The sequence below is a fragment of the Pristiophorus japonicus genome, chromosome 11, assembly GCF_044704955.1.
Source record: "Pristiophorus japonicus isolate sPriJap1 chromosome 11, sPriJap1.hap1, whole genome shotgun sequence".
NCBI classification, from domain to species: domain Eukaryota; kingdom Metazoa; phylum Chordata; class Chondrichthyes; family Pristiophoridae; genus Pristiophorus; species Pristiophorus japonicus.
In genome coordinates, this window is record NC_091987.1 from 151,716,561 (window position 1) to 151,736,853 (window position 20,293).

General features: G+C 49.4%; 1 protein-coding gene across 2 annotated transcripts in view; it reads left to right on the forward strand.

The window, feature by feature from the left end:
* The window catches only part of phldb2b (pleckstrin homology-like domain, family B, member 2b), a 457,175-nt gene that overhangs the window by 20,529 nt on the left and 416,353 nt on the right, over positions 1 to 20,293 (forward strand). The window contains exon 2 of one of the 2 annotated variants that reach the window (XM_070894178.1): positions 18,862 to 19,017. In XM_070894178.1, coding sequence (XP_070750279.1) covers positions 19,006 to 19,017 — 12 coding nt within the window. In that variant the 5' untranslated portion in view covers positions 18,862 to 19,005. The remainder of the gene's footprint in view (positions 1 to 18,861; positions 19,018 to 20,293) is intronic. The other variant, XM_070894179.1, reaches the window with a different exon arrangement.

A 20,293-nucleotide genomic window follows, 5' to 3' on the forward strand; every position in this document is an offset into this window, starting at 1 on the left:
TAGCTCAGCCGGGGCACCCCTGTGAGTGAGTGGGGTCTCATGTGGTAGCTGAGCAGTACTCAGGACAGGCGGGTTTGGAGTGAGCCTTCTGTGACTCGTTTAAGGCTCTGTTTGATTGTTTGTACTGCCCGCTCTGCCTGCCCATTGGAGGCTGGTTTAAACGGGGCCGAGATGCCATGTTTGATCCCATTGTGGGTCATGAATTCTTTAAATTCGGCACAGGTGAAACATGGCCCGTTGCCACTGACCAGTATGCCAGGCAGGCTGTGGGTGGTAAACATGGCCCTCAGGCTTTCAATGGTGGTGGTGGTGGTGCTTCCCGACATCATTTCACGTTCAATCCATTTTGAAAAAGCATCCACCACCACCAGGAACATTTTACCGAGAAACAGGCCCGCATAGTCGACATGGATCCTTGACCATGGTCTGGAGGGCCAGGACCACAAACTTAGTGGTGTCTCTCTGGGTGCGTTGCTCAACTGAGCACACGCTGCATTGCCGTACACAGGACTCTAAGTCAGAGTCGATACCGGGCCACCACACGTGGGATCTGGCTATCGCTTTCATCATTACTATACCCAGGTGTGTGCTGTGGAGATCCAAGATGAACGTCTCCCTGCCCTTTTTGGGTAGCACTATGCGGTTACCCCACAACAGGCAGCTGCCTGAATGGACAGCTCATCCTTTCGCCACTGGAACGGCTTGATTAGCTCTTGCATTTCAATGGGGATGCTGGCCCAGCTCCCATGCAGTACACAGTTTTTTTACTAGAGACAGCAGAGGATCTTGGCAGGTGATTTATCGTTTTCAAATGCTTCCATGACCATCAACAAGTCTGCGGGCTGCGCCACCATTAACAAGTTTGCAGGCTGCGCCATTTCCACCCCCGTGGTGGGCAATGGTAGCCGACTGAGAGCATCCGCACAGTTCTCGGTGCCTGGCCTGTGGTGGATGGTATAGTTATATGCTGATAGCCGCGAGTGCCCACCTTTGTATGCGGGTTGAGGCATTGATATTTATCCCCTTGTTTTCAGCGAACAGGGATATGAGGGGCTTGTGATCGGTTTCCAGCTCAAATTTGAGGCCAAACAGGTACTGATGTATTTTTTAACCCTGAACACACACGCTAATGCCTCTTTCTCAATCATGCTGTAGGCCCTCTCGGCCTTAGACAAGCTCCTGGAGGCATAGGCGACAGGTTGCAACTTCCCCACTATGTTAGCTTGTCGTAATACACACCCGACTCCGTACGACGACGCATCACCTGCTAGCGCAAGTCTTTTTCACGGATTATACAATACAAGCAGCTTGTTGGAGCATAAAATGTTTCTGGCTTCCTCAAAAGCAATTACTTGATTTTTTTCCCCATACCCAGTTCTCACCTTTGCATAATAACACATGTAGGGGCTCTAAGAGGGTGCTTAACCCCGATAGGACGTTACCAAAATAGTTGAGGAGTCCCAGGAACGACCGCAGCTCCGTGACGTTCTGTGGCCTGGGCGCGTTCCTGATTGCCTCTGTCTTGGCGTCTGTGGGATGAATGCCGTCCGCCGCGATCTTTCTCCCCAAAAACTCCACTTCTGTTGCCATGAAGATGCATTTCGACCTCTTCAGCTGCAGCCCTACGCGATCCAGTCGCTGGAGGACCTCCTCCAGGTTTTGTAGGTGCTCGACGGTGTCCCAACCCGTGACCAATATGTCATCCTGAAAAACCACTGTGCGTGGTCCCGACTTGAGTCGGCTCTCGTGTTTCTCTGGAAGATCGCTGCAGCCAACCTAATTCCAAACGGGCATCTGTTGTAGATGACCAGTCCTTTGTGCGTGTTGATGCAGGTGAGGCCCTTCGAAGACTCCTCCAGCTCCTGCGTCATGTCGGCCGAAGTCAGGTTGAGCTTGGTGAACGTCTTGCCTCCTGCCAGCATCGCAAATAGGTCGTCTGCCTTAGGTAGCGGGTATTGGTCCTGTAGCGAGAAACGATTAATAGTATCTTTATAATCACCGCAAATCCTGACCGTGCCATCACTTTTGAGTACTGGAACAATCAGGCTGGCCCACTCGTTGAATTCCACTGGGGAGATGATGCCCTCGCATTGCAGCCTGTCCAGCTCGATTTCCACTCTCTCCCTCATCATGTGAGGTACCACTCACGCCTTGTGGTGAATGGGTCATGCCTCTGGGACCAAGTGGATCCACACCTTCACCCCAGAAAAGTTTCCAATGCCTGGCTCAAAAAGAGAAGGAAATTTGTTAAGAATTTGGGTACATGAGGCCTCATTGACATGTGATAGCGTTCGGATGTCATCCCAGTTCTAGCGGATTTTGCCCAGCCAGCTCCTTCCAAGTAGTGTGGGGCCATCACCTGGGACAATCCAGAGTGGCAGTTCGTGCACCGTGCCCTCGTAGGTGACCTTGACCATGGCGCTGCCCAGGACAGTGATAAGCTCTTTGGTGTATGTTCTCAATTTTGTGTGGATGGGGCTCAGGGCTATTCTGAGTGCCTTGTTGCACCACAGTCTCTCAAACATCTTTTTACTCATGATGGATTGGCTAGCGCCAGTGTCCAGTTCCATGGCTACGGGTAAGCCATTCAATTTTACGTTTAGCATTATAGGTTGACATTTCGTCAAAAATTTGTGCACCCCGTGTACTTCAGCATCTGCCTCCTCTCTCTGAGGCTCGAAATTGCTTTGATCCACCATGGACCGATCTTCCTCTGCCACGTGGTGGTTAGCAGGTTTTGGAGGTGCCCCATTGTTCCACAGCTCTTGCAAACATACTCTTTGAAGCGGCATGAATAGGCTGAATGGAAGCCTCCACAACGCCAACAAGGTGTGAATTGCCTTGCATTCATTCTTTGTTGCGGACTCTGAGTCACTTGGGTCACCTGAGGCCTGCTGGCAGTTGCAGACTCGTGGTTTCTGCCCTGTACATTTCTGCTCGCAAACACAATTCCAGTTAATTTATGACCATTGCTGGCACTTGTGTGCTGAGATTTGTTTGGTGTTATCACTGGTGGACATAAACGCCTGTGCTATCGCAATGGCCTTACTGAGGGTCAGTATTTCGACAGTCAAAAGGATTCGTAGGATGGTGTCGTGGCCAATACCCAGTACAAAAAAGTCGCTGAACATTTGCTCCAGGTAGCCATCAAACTCACCTTGTCCTGCAAGTCGCCTTAGCTCGGCGACGTAGCTCGCCACTTCCTGACCTTCAGATCGCTGGCACGTGTAGAAACGATACCTCGCCATCAGCACGCTCTCCCTCGGATTAAGATGCTTCCGAACCAATGTACACAGCTCCTCATACGACTTATCTGTGGGTTTCACCAGAGCCAGAAGATTCTTCATGAGGCTGTAGGTCGGGGCCCCGTAGACTGTGAGGAGGACCGCTCTCCTATTTGCAGCGCTTCCTTCTCCGTCCAGCTTGTTGGCTACAAAGTACTGGTCTAGCCGTTCGACATAGGCTTCCCAGTTCTCACCCTCCGAGAACTTCTCCAGGATGCCCACAGTTTGCTGCATCTTTGTGTTGGATTCGTATACTCGTCGCCAGTTATTGTGTTTCTAACACAGATGAGACTGCACACAGGGAGGTTAAAGTAACAGTGACCTCAGTCTTTATTAAGACACTCCAGACTGAGGAACAGGCCTTAGGGGCCAGCTTATTATATACAGTGCTCCCAAGGAATGCTGGGATCCCTTGGGACTTCAGGGGATGCGCTCCCTGGTGGTGGAACATGGGAGTGCATGCTTTACAGATACACAACAATTTAGAGTTGGACTCAGTGGGTTTTTACCAAGGATTACCAATATTAATGAGGAGGCAGGATGGGTTTGGGGAAGTATGGTGCCTGCGGGCAATCCCGGCAAAGGGGGCACGTGTTGGCCCTGATAACCTTAACCCCGGGGCCTCATTTACATGGAAGCATGTCGACTCCGGCCCAACAGCCAGCCAGATTGAAAGCCGGGCTGCAGTGGGAATCAATGGCCAGAGGCCCCAGCGAGGGGAACCGTGGAAACAGTCCCCAGCACTTAGTCAGGGGCCTGACCACCATTGGGCCGATGGGGGGAGGGGGTGGGCGAAAAGGAGGACTCAGGCCACAAGGAAAGCTAAAAGATGAATGTAAAACATTCCTGCTGGGCCTCATCTGCCTTGGCATCGCGCTCCAGGCAGGACAGGTCCAGGATAAGAACATAAGAATTAGGAGCAGGAGTAGGCCATTCGGCCCCTCGAGCCTGCTCCACCAGTCAATAAGATTATAGCTGATCTTCTACCTCAGCTCCACTTTCCTGCACTGTCCCCAGATCCCTTGATTCCCTTAATATCCAAAAATCTATCGATCTCTCTCTTGAATATACTAAAAGACTGAGCTCCCACAGCCCTCTGGGGTAGAGAATTCCAGAGATTCACCGCCCTCTGAGTGAAGAAGTTTCTCCTCATCTCAGTCCTAAATGGCCGACCCCTTATTCTGAGACTGTGACCCCTGGTTCTAGACTTCCCAGCCAGAGGAACCATCCTCCCTGCATCTACCCCATCAAGCCCTGTAAGAATGTATATGTTTCAATGAGATCACCTCTCATTCTTCTAAACTCTGGAGAATATAGGCCTTGTCTACTCAATCTCTCCTCATAGGACAATCCCCCCATCCCAGGAATCAATCTGGTGAACCTTCGTTGCACTCCCTCAATGGCAAGTATATCCTTCCTTAGGTAAGGAGACCAAAACTGTACACAATACTCCAGGTGTGGTCTCACCAGGGCCCTGTATAATTGCAGTAAGACGTCTTTACTCTTATACGCAAATCCTCTTGTAATAAAGGCCAACATAATATTTGTTTTCCTAATTGCTTGCTGTACCTGCATGTTAACTTTCTGTGATTTATTTTATTAATTCCTGGGATGTGGACATCGCTGGCAAGGCCGGCATTTATTGCCCATCCCTAATTGCCCTTGAGAAGGCGGTGGTGAGCCGCCTTCTTGAACCGCTGCAGTCCATGTGGTGAAGGTGCTCCCACAATGCTGTTAGGGAAGGAGTTCCAGGATTCTGACCCAGCGACAATGAAGGAACGGCCAATATATTTCCAAGTCAGGATGGTGTGTGACTTGGAGGGGAACGTGGAGGTGGTGGTGTTCCCATGCGCCTGCTGACCTTGTTCTTCTAGGTGGCAGAGATCGCAGGTTTGGGAGGTGCTGCCGAAGAAGCCTTGGCGAGTTGCTGCAGTCCATCTTGTAGATGGTACACACTGCAGCCACGGTGCGCCGGTGGTGGAGGGAGTGAGTGTTGAAGGTGGTGGATGGGGTGCCAATCAAGCGGGCTGCTTTGTCCTGGATGGTGTCGAGCTCCTTGAGTGTTGTTGGAGCTGCCCTTATCCAGGCAAGTGGAGTGTGTTCCATCACACTCCTGACTTGTGCCTTGTAGATGGTGGAAAGGCTTTGGGGAGTCAGGAGGTGAGACACTCACATAGAATACCCAGCCTCTGACCTGCTCTTGTAGCCGCAGTATTTATGTGGCTGGTCTCGTTAAGTTTCTGGTCAATGGTGATCCCACAGGATGTTGATGGTGGGGGATTCGGTGATGGTAATGTCGTTGAATATCATGGGGCGGCGGTTAGACTCTCACTTGTTGGAGATAGTCATTGCCTGGCACTTGTATGGCGCGAATGTTACTTGCCACATATCAGCCCAAGCCTGAATGTTGTCCAGGTCTTGCTGCATGTGGGCATGGACTGCTCCATTATCTGAGGAGTTGCGAATGGAACTGAACACTGTGCAGTCATCACCAAACATCCCCACTCCTGACCTTATGATGGAGGGAAGGTCATTGATGAAGCAAGTGAAGATAGTTGGGCCTAGGACACTGCCCTGAGGAACTCCTGCAGTGATGTCCTGGGGCTGGGATGATTGATCTCCAACCACCACAACCACCTTCCTTTGTGCTAGGTATAAGAACATAAGAATATAAGAAATAGGAGCAGGAGTAGACCATACGGTCCCTCGAGCCTGCTCCGCCATTTAATACGATCGTGGCTGATTCGATCATGGACTCAGGTCTACTTTCCTGCCCGCTCCCCATAACCCCTTAATCCCTTATCGGTTAAGAAGCTGTCTATCTCTGTCTTAAATTTATTCAATGTCCCGGCTTCCACAGCTCTCTGAGGCAGCGAATTCCACAGATTTAGAACCCTCTGAGAGAAGAAATTCCTCATCATCTCAGTTTTAAATGGGCGGCCCCTTATTCTAAGATTATGTCCCCTAGTTCTAGTCTCCCCTATCAGTGGAAACATCCTCTCTGCATCCACCTTGTCAAGCCTCCTCATAATCTTATACGTTTCGATGAGATCACCTCTCATACTTCTGAGTTCCAATGAGTAGAGGCCCAACCTACACAACCTTTCCTCATAAATCAACCCTCTCATCTCCGGAATCAACCTAGTGAACCTTCTCTGACCTGCCTCCAAAGCAAGTATATCCTTTCGTAAATATGGAAACCAAAACTGTACGCAGTATTCCAGGTGTGGCCTCACCAATACCCTGTACAAGAGTAACAAGACTTCCTTGCTTTTATACTCCATCCCCTTTGCAATTAAGACCAACATACCATTGGCTTTCCTGATCATTTGCTGTACCTGCATACTAACCTTTTGTGTTTCATGCACAAGTACCCCCAGGTCCCGCTGTACTGCAGCAGCTTGCAATCTTTCTCCATTTAAATAATAACTTGCTCTTTGATTTTTTTCTGCCAAAGTGTAAAGTGCATGACCTCACACTTTCCAACATTATACTCCATCTGCCAAATTTTTGCCCACTCACTTAGCCTGTCTATGTCCTTTTACAGATTTTTTGGGTCCTCCTCACACATTGCTTTTCCTCCCATCTTTGTATGACTCCAGCCATTGGAGAGTTTTCCCCTGATTCCCGTTGGCTTCAGTTTTTCTCGGGCTCCTTGATACCACACTCGGTCAACTGCTGCCTTGATGTCGAGGGCAGTCACTCTCACCTCACTTCTGGAATTCAGCTTTTTTGTCCATGTTTGGACAAAGGCTGTAATGACGGCTGTAACGACATCTGGAGCCGAGTGAACATAACTAGTTAATTTTCTACATTGTCGGGTAGATGCCAGTGTTGTAGCTGTACTGGAAGAGTTTGGTTAGAGGTGCGGCTAGTTCTGGAGCAAAAGCCTTCAGCCCAACAGCCAGGATATTGTCGGGGCCCATAGCTTTTGCTGTGTCCAGTGCGCTCAGCCGTTTCTTGATATCACGCGGAGTGAATCGAATTGGCTGAAGACTGGTTTATGAGATGGTGGGGTCCTCAGGAGGAGGCCGATATGGATCATCCACTCGGCACTTCTGGCTGAAGATGGTTGTAAACGCTTAAGCCTTGTCTTTTGCACTCACGTGCTGGGCTCCGCCATCATTGAGGATGGGGATATTCATGGAGCCTCCTCCTCCCATTAGCTGTTTAATTGTCCATCACCATCCATGATTGGATATGGCAGGACTGCAGAGCTTTGATTTGATCCGTTGGTTGTGGGATCGCTTAGCTCTATACCATGCTGCTTCCGCTGTTTAGCATGCATGTAGTCCTATGTTGCAGCTTCCCCAGGTTGGCACCTCACTTTTAGGTACGCCTGGTGCTGCTCCTGGAATGCCCTGCTCCACTCCTCATTGAACCAGGGTTGGTCCCCGGGCTTGATGGTAATGGTAGAGTGAGGGATATGCCGGGCCATGAGGTTACAGATTGTGGTGGAATACAATTCTGCTGCTGATGGCCCACAGCTCCTCATGGATGCCCTGTTTTGAGCTGTTAGTTCTATTCTGAATCGATCCCATTTAGCACGGTGGTAGTGCCACACAACACGATGGAGGGTGTCCTCAGTGTGAAGATGGGACTTCGTCTCCACAGTGACTCTGCAGTGATCACTGCTACCAATGCTGTCATGGACAGATGCATCTGTGACAGGTAAATTGGTGATGACGAGGTCAAGTAGGTTTTACATTGTAGAACTATGGAGGGACGAGGTCATGGAGGGATTTGTAAACATGGATGAGAATTTTAAAATCGAGGTATTGCAATAGTAGGAGCCAATGTAGGTCTGCGAGCACGGGGGCGATGGGACTTGGTGTGAGTTAGGACACAGGCAGCAGAGTTTTGGATGACCTCAAGTGTACATAGGGTAGAATGTGGGTGATCAGCTAGCAGTGTGTTGGAATAGTCAAGTCTAGAGGTAACAAAGGCATGGATGAGGGCTTCAGCAGCAGATGAGCTGAGGCACGGGCAGAGGCGGGCGATGTTATGGAGGTCGAAAAAGGTGGTTTTAGTTATGCCGCGGATATGTGGTTGGAAGTTCATTTCAGGGTCAAATATGACACCAAGGTTGCAAACCGTCTGGTTCAGCCTCAGACAGATGCTCGGGAGAGGGATGGAGTCAGTGGCTAGGGAGCACAGTTTGTGGTAGTGACTGAAGACAATTTTAGAAGGGCATGCCAGGAGTAGCACCAGGTGTATCTAAAATTTTTTGCTCATCCAGTACTGGATGTCAGACAAGCAGTCTGACAATTTAGAGACTGTGGAGGGATCGCGAGAATTGGTGATGAGATAGAGCTGGGTGTCGATAGCGTACATGTGGAAACTGACGCTGTGTTTCCAGATGATGTCGCCAAGGGGCAAGCTGAGAAATAGAAGGGGGCCAAGGATAGATCCTTGGGGGACACCAGAGGTAACGATGCGGGAGTGGGAAGAGAAGCCGTTGAAGGTGATTCTCTGGCTACGATTAGATGGATAAGAATGGAACCAGGCGAGTGCAGTCCCACCCAGCTGGGCGATGGTGGAGAGGCGTTGGAGGAGGGTGGCGTGATCAACAGTGTCATGCTACAGACAGGTCCAGGAGGATGAGGGATCATTTACCTTTGTTGCATTCACAAAGTGACTTTGATGAGAACCGTTTCAGTACTGTGGCGGGGCGGAAACCAGATTGAAGGGATTCAAACATGGAGTTCCGGGAAAGGTTGGCATGGATTTGGGAGGCGACAACATGCTCAAGGACATTGGAGAGGAAAGGAAGGTTGGAGATGGGGCAGTAGTTTGAAAAGACGGAGGGCTCGAGAGGTTATTTTGAGGAGAGGGGTGATGACGGCAGATTTGAGGGAGAGGGGACAGTACCTGAGGACAGAGAACCGTTAACAATGTCACTAACATGGGAGCCAAAAAAGGAAGTTGGGTGGTCAGCAGTTTAGTCGGTTTAGGGTCAAGGGAGCAGGAAGTGGGTCTCATGGACAAGATGAGCTCGGACAGGTCATGAGGGGAGATCAGGGAGAAACTGGAGAAAGATGTAAGTTCAAGGCTGGTGCAGGGGGGAGCCTCAGAGGAAGTTTGGCCCGGTGGGCTCGGGGAAGGAAGGCAACTCGCACAGGCAGCCGATCGGTGGTCTCAATCTTTGAGATAAAGAAGTCCATGAGCTCCTCATACTGTTGTCGTAGGAGAGAGGGATTTAAAAAGACGGTTTGCAGTAGAGATAAGAAGTTATCTTTCCTGTTTGATTCTGGAATAGTGAGCAATTTTGCCAGACGAGAGCAGGACCCGATAGTGCCTTATGTGGTCCAGCCAGACCTCGCGGTGAATGGCTAAACCAGTGTCTGCCATATCCGTTCAAGTCTGCACCCTTGGCCTTGAGGGAGTGAAGATGAGGGCTGTACCAGGGGGAATAGCCAGGGTGGGGGAGAGTAATCATTTTAATCGGGACTAGGGCTTGAAAGGTGGTGGTGAGGGTGTGGCTGAGCAGATCGGGAGCTGCAGAAATGTCCTGGTGAAAGGACGACCTAAGGCTGGACAGTTGAGAATTTGAAAGTTGGGACTTAAAGTCGTCATCATCATCATAGGCAGTCTCTCGGAATCGAGGAAGACTTGCTTCCACTCCTGAGGTGAGTTCTTTGGTGACTGAACAGTCCAATACGAGAGCCACAGTCCCTGTCACAGGTGGGACAGATAGCCGTTGAGGGAAGGGGAGGGTGGGACTGGTTTGCCATACGCTCCTTCCGCTGCCTGCGCTTGGTTTCTGCATGCTCTCGGCGATGAGACTCGAGGTACTCAGCGCCCTCCCGGATGCACTTTCTCTGCTTAGGGCAGTCTTTGGCCAGGCACTCCCAGGTGTCAGTGGTGATGTCACACTTTATCAGGGAGGCTTTGAGGGTGTCCTTGTAACGTTTCCTCTGCCCACCTTTGGCTCGTTTGCCATGAAGGAGCTCTGAAGATAGCACTTGCTTTGGGAGTCGCGTGTCTGGCATGCAAACTATGTGGCCTGCCCAGCGAAGCTGATCGAGTGTGGTCAGCGCTTCAATGCTGGGGATGTTAGCCTGGACAAAGACACTGATGTTGGTGCGCCTGTCCTCCCAGGGAATTTGCAGGATCTTGCGGAGACATCGTTGGTGATACTGCTCCAGCAACTTGAGGTGTCTTCTGTACATCGTCCATGCCTCTGAGCCATACAGGAAGGCGGGTATTACTATAGCCCTGTAGACCATGAGCTTGTTGGTAGATTTGAGGGCCTGGACTTTGAACACTCTTTTCCTCAGGCGGCCGAAGGCTGTGCTGGCGCACTGAAGGCGGTGTTGAACCTCGTCGCGATGTCTGCCCTTGCTGATAATAGGCTCCCGTGGTCCACGTTGTCCAGGGCGAAGGTTAAACAGCTTTCCACTGGATCTGTAGTTTAGTTCCACTCCAGCGGGGAGTTTGTTGACTATGAGGTGGAGCATGGCAGCGAGGAAGATTGAGAAGAGGGTTGGGGCGATGACGCAGCCCTGTTTGACCCCGGTCAGGACCTGGATTGGGTCTGTAATGGATCCATTGGTAAGGATCACGGCCTGCATGTCGTTGTGGAGCAGGCGGATGTTGACAAACTTTTGGGGGCAACCGAAACGGAGGAGGACGCCGCTCCACAGACCCTCGCGGTTGACAGTGTCAAAGGCCTTTGTAAGGTCGAAGAGGGTCATGTATAAGGACTGGTGCTGCTCCCTGCATTTTTCCTGTAGCAGTCGCGCTGCAAATATCATGTCCGTTGTGCCCCGTAGGGAATGAAATTCGCACTGCGACTCCGGGAGGAGCTCCTCGGCTACAGGGAGAAGACGGTTGAGAAGAACTCTAGTGACAACTTTCCCAGTGGCTGATAGCAGGGAGATTCCCCTGTAGTTGCCGCAGTCGGACTTGTCCCCTATTTTAAAGATGGTCACGATCACTGCATCTCGTGAGATCTCCCGGCATGCTCTCCTCCCTCCAAATGAGAAAGATGAGGTCATGTATCCGCGCCAACAGTGCCTCTCCATCATACTTTAGCGCCTCAGCAGGGATTCCATCCGCTCCCGTCGCCTTGTTGTTCTTGAGCTGTTTTATGGCTTTTCCTACCTCGTGCAACGTTGGGGTTTCACTGAGGTGGTGGTGGGTCGTATGCTGCGGGATGGAGTTGAGAACACTCGAGTCAAAGGCAGAGTCTCGATTGAGGAGATCTTCGAAGTGCTACTTCCAGCGGGTCCTGACTGCCTCGGTGTCCTTGATGAGTGTTTTCCCATTCTTGGCCAGGAGTGGCGTGAGGCCTCGGGAGTTTGGGCCGTAGGTGGTCTTTACTACAATGAAGAATCCTCGCATATTATGGCTGTCGGCCAGTTGTTGTATCTCCTGTGCTTTCTCCATCCACCACCTGTTCTTTAGTTCCCGGGTTTTTTGTTGGACCTCAGCCTTGAGCCGTCTGTAACGTTGCTTTGCTGCTCCCGATTTGGGTTGGTGCTTGATGCTCAGAAATGCTCTGCGCTTACGATCTATTAGTTCTTGGATCTCCTGCTCATTCTCATCAAACCAGTCCTGGTGTTTTCTGGCTGAGTGACCAAGTGTCCCTTCACAGGCGCTGGTTATGGAGGCCTGGAGGGCAGACCAAGCGCTGTGGGCATTCAGCATGTCAAGGTCATCAAGGCACGCCAGGTTAGCTGTGAGGTGCTGGCTGTATAGGGCTCTATTAGCTGGGTCTTTAAGTGCTCTGGCATTGACTTTTTTGCGGCACTACTTCTGCTGTCCCCTCCGCTTTGGGGCAATGTTAATGCTGATGATGGATCGGATTAGGCGATGGTCCGTCCAGCAGTCGTCAGCTCCTGTCATGGCGCAGGTGATGAACTCCACTTGCAGTGGGTGCCCTGCCCGCCTGCTTAGAAGAGCAGATTACCATGGGGACCCACCGGGAAGGCAGCGGAATCAGAGGGGGTGGGGTAAGTGACTGGCAGTATGTTAATTGCACCCCCCCCCACCCCCACCACGTTTCGGTCGGGGGAGGGCCTTTAAAATCGGGCCTAGTGTTTCAGTTGTAAGTCACCGGTGATATAAGCTTTGTCCGCAGGCCAGACACGAGACTCCCAAAGCAAGCGCACTACTCAGAACTCCTTCATGGGAAACGAGCCAAAGTAGGACAGTGGAAACGTTACAAGGACACCCTCAAAGCCTCCCTGATAAAGTGCAACGTCCTACTGACACCTGGGAGTCCCTGGCCAAAGACCGCCCTAAGTGGAGGAAGTGCATCCGGGAGGGTGCTGAGCACCTCGAGTCTCATCGCCGAGAGCATGCAGAAATCAAGCGCAGGCAGCGGAAGGAGCGTGCGGCAAACCAGTCCCACCCACCCCTTCCTTCAACGACTGTCTGTCCCACCTGTGACAGGGACTGTGGCTCGCGTATTGGACTGTTCAACCACCTCAGGACTCATGTTAAGAGTGGAAGCAAGTCTTCCTCGATTCCGAGGGACTGCCTATGACGATGATGATGATGATGAAGTCAAGAGAAAACAACTTGTAAATGGAAGTCAAATAAAATCAGATGGTCTGTGTTTCCGGCAGATTCTGTTTTTATTGTCGATCGATACGTTGGCAGCGTTCGGGTAACCACCCGCTCTGGGGACGATACTGTGTCCTGGGACATGAGCCACAGCTGGCAGTGACCTCCAGAACTGGGAGCAAGAAGCGTCTGGTCGACCCGCGTCACTTGGCAGCCGCCCGTTCCACGGGTCACCGGTCGGTCACAGCGTGCTAATTCTGGAAGGTGGGGCGGGGGGGAGTACATATTCTACTTGTTTTTTTTGTGCTCCACACAGCTGTTGCTCATGGACTGTGTGGGCAGTGCAGGGCAGAAAGGAAGTGGGTTTCAGTGTCTGGGGAGCAAGCGTACAGCCAGCTGTATAAATCAAAGTTAGTGCCAGGTGATGTCACTGGGACTGTCCGTATCAAATGTAATGTTTTCTGACGACTCTTCAAATGGAGCAATTTTAAAGGGGGTGCAGGAATCTGGGGGTGTATGTACACAATTCTTTGAGGGTGGCAAGACAAGTCAATAAAGCTGTCAAAAAAGCCAATTGAATCCTTCGCTTTATCAATAGAGGAATAGAGTACAGAAGGAAGGAAGTTACGCTAAACCTTTATGGTTCGGCCTCAACTGGAGTATTGTGTTCAATTCTGGGCACCGCACTTTAGGAAGGATGTAAGGCCTTGGTGAGGGTACAGAGGAGATTTACGAGACTTGTGAGGGACTTCAGTTACGTGGAGAGACTGGAGAAGCTGGGGTTGTTTTCCTTAGAGCAGAGAAGGTGAAGTGGAGATTTAATAGCGTTGTTCACGAGGGGTTTTGATTGAGTAAAGAGGGAGAAACTGTTTCCACTGACAGGTGCGTCAGTAAGCAGAGGTCAGAGATTGAAGATAATTTGCAAAAAATGGCAGGGAGAAAATGAGAATTATTTTACGCAGCGAGTTGTGACAATCGGGAGTGCGCTGCCTGAAAGGGCGGTGGAAGCAGATTCAGTAGTAACTTCCCAAAGGGAATTGGATAAATAGTTGAACATTTTCAGGGCGAAGAGGAAAGAGCAAGGAGTGGGACTAAGTGGACAGCTCTTTCACAGAGCCGGCACAGGCACGATGGGCCAAATGGCTTCCTTCTGCGTTGTATGATTCTGTGGTACTATGATTGTTGCATGAAAGTGTGCTCTCAAATCCAGGTGAAATATGGCAGAAAGTGAGTCACATTGGTATCCACAGGATGAGCATGACTCCGCAAGGCCTGCAACACAGGCCCAACATGGAGGCACACTGACCTCGGTTCTTTGCCTGCCCCTCCCTATCTCCGTAATCTCCTCCAGCCCCATTACCCCCCGAGACTTCTGCGCTCCTCTAATTCTGCCCTCTTGAACATCCCTGATTATAATCACTTAACCATTGGTGGCCGTGCCTTCTGTTGCCTGGGCCCCAAGCTCTGGAACTCCCTCCCTAAACCTCTCTGCCTCACTGCCCCGTTTTCCTCCTTTAAGACGCTCCTTAGAACCTACCTCTCATCTGCCATAATTTATTTTTATGTGGCTCGGTGTCAAATTTATTGTTTTGTCTTATAACACTGCTGTGAAGCACCTTGGGACGTTAAAGGCGCTATATAAATACAAGTTGTTGCTGTACATGTCTAGCGCGGTGTCTCTGCAAGGCCAACTCAAAAATACATTAAGATTGTGCGCAGCTCATGATGTGTGAGAGCGCCCCCTAGGACAAGGGGTAGGTAATGCGGTGTCAGTTGCACTTAAAGGGCTGCTGGTTACCATTGAAACTGCGCTGATCCTGGAGCAGCACTCTAAAGGACAATGCCAGGATGCTGGCAACTGTTCACATACTTTCCAAATGTAAAAAAATACACTGACCATCAGATCGGGTAATGAAGAGTCTGGTGGGTGTATTAAGGCAGAGCATCATGAGGATGGACACGTTGAGCAATCAATGGCTTAATGTGATAATGACCAGATAATCTGTGTTTGTTATATTGATTGAGGGATAAATATTGGCCAGGACACCAGGGATAACTCCCCTACTCTTCTTCGAAATAGTGCCATGGGATCTTTTATATCCACCTGAGAGGGCAGACAGGGCCTCGGTTTAATGTCGCATCCGAAGAACAGCACTTCTGACAATACAGCGCTCCCTCAGCACTGTCAGGAGTGTCAGCCTAGATTTTGATGCTCCAGTCCCTGGAGTGGGACCTGAACCCACAACCTTCTGACTCAGAGGTGAATGTGCTGTCCACTGAGCCACAGCTAACTTTTTTTGAAATAAGGTCACTGTTGTAATATAAAAGAAAGACTTGCATTTCTATAGCGCCTTTCACGACCAACGGATGTCCCAAAGCGCTTTACAGCCAATGAAGTACTTTTGGAGTGTAGTCACTGTTGTAATGTATCACCACCTTAAATACATTCAGTGACCCAGCCTCCACAGCTCTCTGGGGCAGAGAATTCCACAGATTTACAACCCTCTGAGAGAAGAAATTCCTCCTCATCTCTGTTTTACATGGACGGCCCCTTATTCTGAGACTATGTCCCCTCGTTTTAGTTTCCCCTATGCTGCTGTCTCTCTGCTCCTCTCTGCAGCCACCTTGTCGAGTCCCCTCATTATCTGATGTTTCGATAAGATCACATCTCATTCTTCTGAACTCCAATGAGTATAGGCCCAACCTACTCAACCTATCCTCATAAGTCAACCCCCTCATCTCCGGAATCAACCTAGTGAACCTTCTCTGAACAGCTTCCAATGCAAGTATATCCTTCCTTAAATACGAGACCAAAACTGTACGCAGTACTCTAGGTGTGGCCTCACCAATACTCTGTACAATTGTAGCAGGACTTCTCTGCTTTTATACTCTATCCCCCTTGCAATAAAGGCCAACATTCCATTTGCCTTCCTGATCACTTGCTGTACCTGCATACTAACTTTTTGTGTTTCATGCACAAGGACTCCCAGGTCCCTCTGTACTGCAGCACTTTGTAATTTTTCTCCATTTAAATTACAATTTGCTTTTCTATTTTTTTTGCCAAAGTGGATAACCTCACATTTTCCCACATTATACTCCATCTGCCAATTTTTTGCCCACTCACTTAGCTTGCCTAGATCCCTCTGCAGATTTTTTATGTCCTCCTCACAACTTGCTTTCCCACCCATCTTTGTATCTTCAGCAAATTTTCTACATTACACTCGGTCCCTTCATCCAAGTCATTAATATAGACTGTAAATAGTTGAGGCCTCAACACCGATCCCTGCAGCACCCCACTAGTTACTGTTTGCCAACCAGAGAATGAACCATTTATCCCGACTCTCTGTTTTCTGTTAGTTAGCTAATCCTCTATCCATGCTAATATATTACCCCCAACCCCGTGAACTTTTATCTTGTGCAGTAACCTTTTATGTGGTACCTTATTGAATGCCTTCTAGAAATCCAAATATACCACATCCACTGTTTCCCCCTCATCCACCCTGCTCGTTATATCGTCAAAGAACTCCAGCAAATTTGTCAAACATGATTTCCCTTTCATACAAACCATGCTAGCTCTGCTTGATTGAATTATGCTTTTCCAAATGTCCTGCTACTGCTTCCTTAATAATGGACTCCAGCATTTTCCCAACGACAGAGGTTAGGCTAACTGGTCTATAGTTTCCTGCTTTCTGTCTGCCTCCTTTTTTAAATAGGGGCGTTACATTTGCAGTTTTCCAATCTGCTGGGACCTCCCCAGAATCCAGGGAATTTTGGTAGATTACAACCAATGCATCCACTATCTCTGCAGCCACTTCTTTTAAGACCCTAGGATGTAAGCCATCAGATCCAGGGGACTTGTCAGCCTTTAGCCCCATTATTTTACCGAGTACTACTTCATTAATGATAGTATTAAGTTCCTCCCTTGATTATCCTCTATTGGGATGTTTTTAGTGTCTTCTACCGTGAAGACAGATACAAAATATTTATTCAGTGTCTCTGCCATTTCCCTATTCCCCATTATTAATTCCCCAGTCTCATCCTCTCGGGGACCATCATTTACTTTTAGGACATTTACACACAAGCAATAACCCTTTGAAAGATACTGCATTCCACTATCCTGACCCTGACCCCATGTGCCTTAGGCTCGAGATTGCAAGTGCCACAACGACAACAACAACAACAACAACAACAACAACAACGTGTATTTATATAGCGCCTTTAACATTGTAAAACATCCCACAGTGCTTCACAGGAGTATTATAAGTCAAAACAATAAACTTGACACTGAGCCACATAAGAAGACATTACAGCAGGTGACCAAACCTTTGGTCAAAGAGTATCTTAAAGGAGGAAAGAGAGGCAGAGAGGTTTAGGGAGGGAGTTCCAGAACTTGGGGCCCAGGCAACAGAAGGCACGGCCACCAATGAGCGATTATAATCAGGGATGCTCAGGAGGGCAGAATTAGAGGTGCGCAGACATCACTGGGGGTTGTGGGGCTGGAGGAGATTACAGAGATAGGGAGGGGTGAAGCCATGGAGGGATTTGTAAACAAGGATGAGAATTTTGAAATCGAGGCGTTGCTTAACCGGGAGCCAATGTAGGTCAGCGAGCACAGGGGTGATGGGTGAGCGGGATTTGGTGCGAGTTAGGACACGGGCTGCCGAGTTTTGGATGAACTCTAGTTTACGTAGGATAGAATGTGGGAAGCCAGCCAGGAGTGCGTTGGAATAGTCAAGTTTAGAGGTAACAAAGACATGGATGAGGGTTTCAGCAGCGGATGGGCTGAGGCAGGGGCGGAGACGGGTGAAGTTACGGTGGTGGAAATAGGCGGGTTTAGTGATGCCGCAGATGATGTAAAGCAGTTGACCTTGTTTTGTGGCGTGGGCTGGGCTCAGTGGAACACCAGCTTATGTTGTGTGTGAGGAACAGCCCCATCACCCCTGTGCTGGATTACATGATCAGTCCCGACATTCAGTTCAACATTAAGGCCCTGAATTTTCATGGGATTTTCCCGATCTTTTGCCGTAACTTTGGTGGGTGATCGTTGGATCCCCAGGAGAATCGACGGACATCTCCTGCAGTAATTCCAGGTGAAAATCCTTCACTCCGAGGTGTCACATGTTGATTTTATTATTTTCCTTAAGACGATCCACTGATGTGGGGAAAGGGAGTGCGTTCATTATTTTTGTATTATTATACAAAGACCAGTATCACTGATTCAACTAAATGAATCTGATCATAACTGCTGCTCTATATGTTCATTCGCTGTGAAATAAACCGACTTGTTTGGTCTGCCTTTGAAGAATTGCAGCAGTACTTGTCGGAAAGGCATAAAGATCTGGTTCAGATCACAAGGGGACACTGGTGAGATAGTTAGATATTGCGCAGTGTGGACACACATCTCGAAATGTAAGTCACTGGGACCTCATACAGGAGTGACACTCCCGCATACCTGTGAAAATATCCACACCACGGCCCCTTGTCGGAAGTGTTGGCTTTCGGATGAGTCGTTAAACCGAGGCCACGTCTGCTCTCTCAGGTGGACGTAAAAGATCCCATCGCACTATTTCGAAGAAGAGCAGGGGAGTTATCCCCGGTGTCCTGGCCAATATTTGTCCCTCAATCAACAGAACAAAAACAGATTATCTGGTCATTATCACATTGCTGTTTGTGGGAGCTTGCTGTGTGCAAATTGGCTGCTGCATTTCCCACATTACAACAGTGACTACACCCCAAAAGTAATTCATTGGCTGTAAAGCGCTTTGGGATGTCCGTTGGTCGTGAAAGGTGCTCTATAAATGCAAGTCTTTCTTTTCAAGTGTCCTTCTGTGCAGTTCCATTCCTGGCCATGGGGTGTTACTGTGGGTAAGAGTGGTTCTGCATTATTACTATACTGAATCACTTCTGGGTACCCGGCTCCAGTAAAGCGAGGTTGCCCCATGGATCCTCGCCCCCTCTCACAAAATGCTCTCTTTCATGTACGTGCTTGAACAACAGCTTTTTGCAGATGCGTGTTGGATTATTTGTCTTTTTATTGAGGTTGAGTGTACATTTTCCGTCCCAGGTAGTCGAGCTGCAGGGTGCTGGACCTGACTGTAAGAAGACCAGAGCTCTCCTCTAATTGTGCTCGGTAACTGCGAGGCTACGCGACTTGGAAACATTGCAAGGCGACACCTGTGACCAAGCCTGCTGCCTGATATCGGCAATAATGGCTCAGAACGTAAGACAGACTCATCTTTTACACTTCTGTGTACAGCAGGCAGAGTTTCTGGCTGGGGAGGGTCCAAAGGGAGGGGAAATAGCTGGTGAATCTTCGGTACTTTGCACATCTCCACCAACACTGACGGCTTGCTCACCTTACCTTTCAGGAGAGTTGGGAATGCCCACAACAACAACAACTTGAATTTATATAGCACCTTTAACTCATTGGATATAATTTGACACTGAGCAGTACAAGGGAGATATTAGGACAGGTGACCGAAAGCTTGGTCAAAGAGGTAGGTTTTAAGGAGCGATGTAAAGGTGGAGAGAGAGGTAGAGAGGCGGAGAGGTTTAGGGAGGGAGTTCTAGAGCTTGGGTCCCAGGCAGCTGAAGGCACGGCCACCAATGGTGGAGACCTTAAATTCAAGGATGCGGCAGAGGTCAGAATTAGAGGAAGACGGAGATCTCGGAGTGTTGTAGTACTGGAGGAGGTTACAGAGGGCAAGGCCATTGAGAAAGTTAAGCAAAAGGATGAGTCTATTCTTGTTCTCCTGCTCACTCCCCATACCCTTCAATATCCCATCCAGTCTAATCCCATTCTCCCCTCACTCCCTGTACCCTTTAATAACCCATCCAGTCTAATCCCACTCTCCCGCTCACTCCCCGTATCCTTTAATATCCCACCCAGTCTAATCCCACTCTCCCCCTCACTCCCCATACCCTTTAATATCCCATCCAGTCTAATCCCACTCTCCCCTCACTCCCCGTACCCTTTAATATCCCACCCAGTCCAATCCCACTCTCCCCTCACTCCCCATACCCTTTAATATCCCACCCAGTCTAATCCCACTCTCCTGCTCACTCCCCATACCCTTCAATATCCCACCCAGTCTAACCCCACTCTCACCCTCACTCCCCATACTCTTTAATATCCCATCCAGCCTAATCCCACTCTTCCCTCACTCCCCATACCCTTTAATATCCCACCCAGTCTAAGCCCACTCTCCTGCTCACTCCCCATACCCTTCAATATCTCACCCAGTCTAATTCCACTCTCCCCTCACTCCCCATACCCTTTAATATCCCACCCAGTCTAAACCCCATACACTTTAATACTCTTTATGAAATATATTAATTCCTCATGAAAATGATTTATTGATTCTGCATCAATGATAGTTTGTGGCAGAGACTTCCACATTCTACCCACTCTCGGTGTAAACCTCCCCTTTTTAGGGTTAAATTAAATTGGTGCCCCCTTATTAACATCTGTGACGTTACCCTCACCCACTGTAATT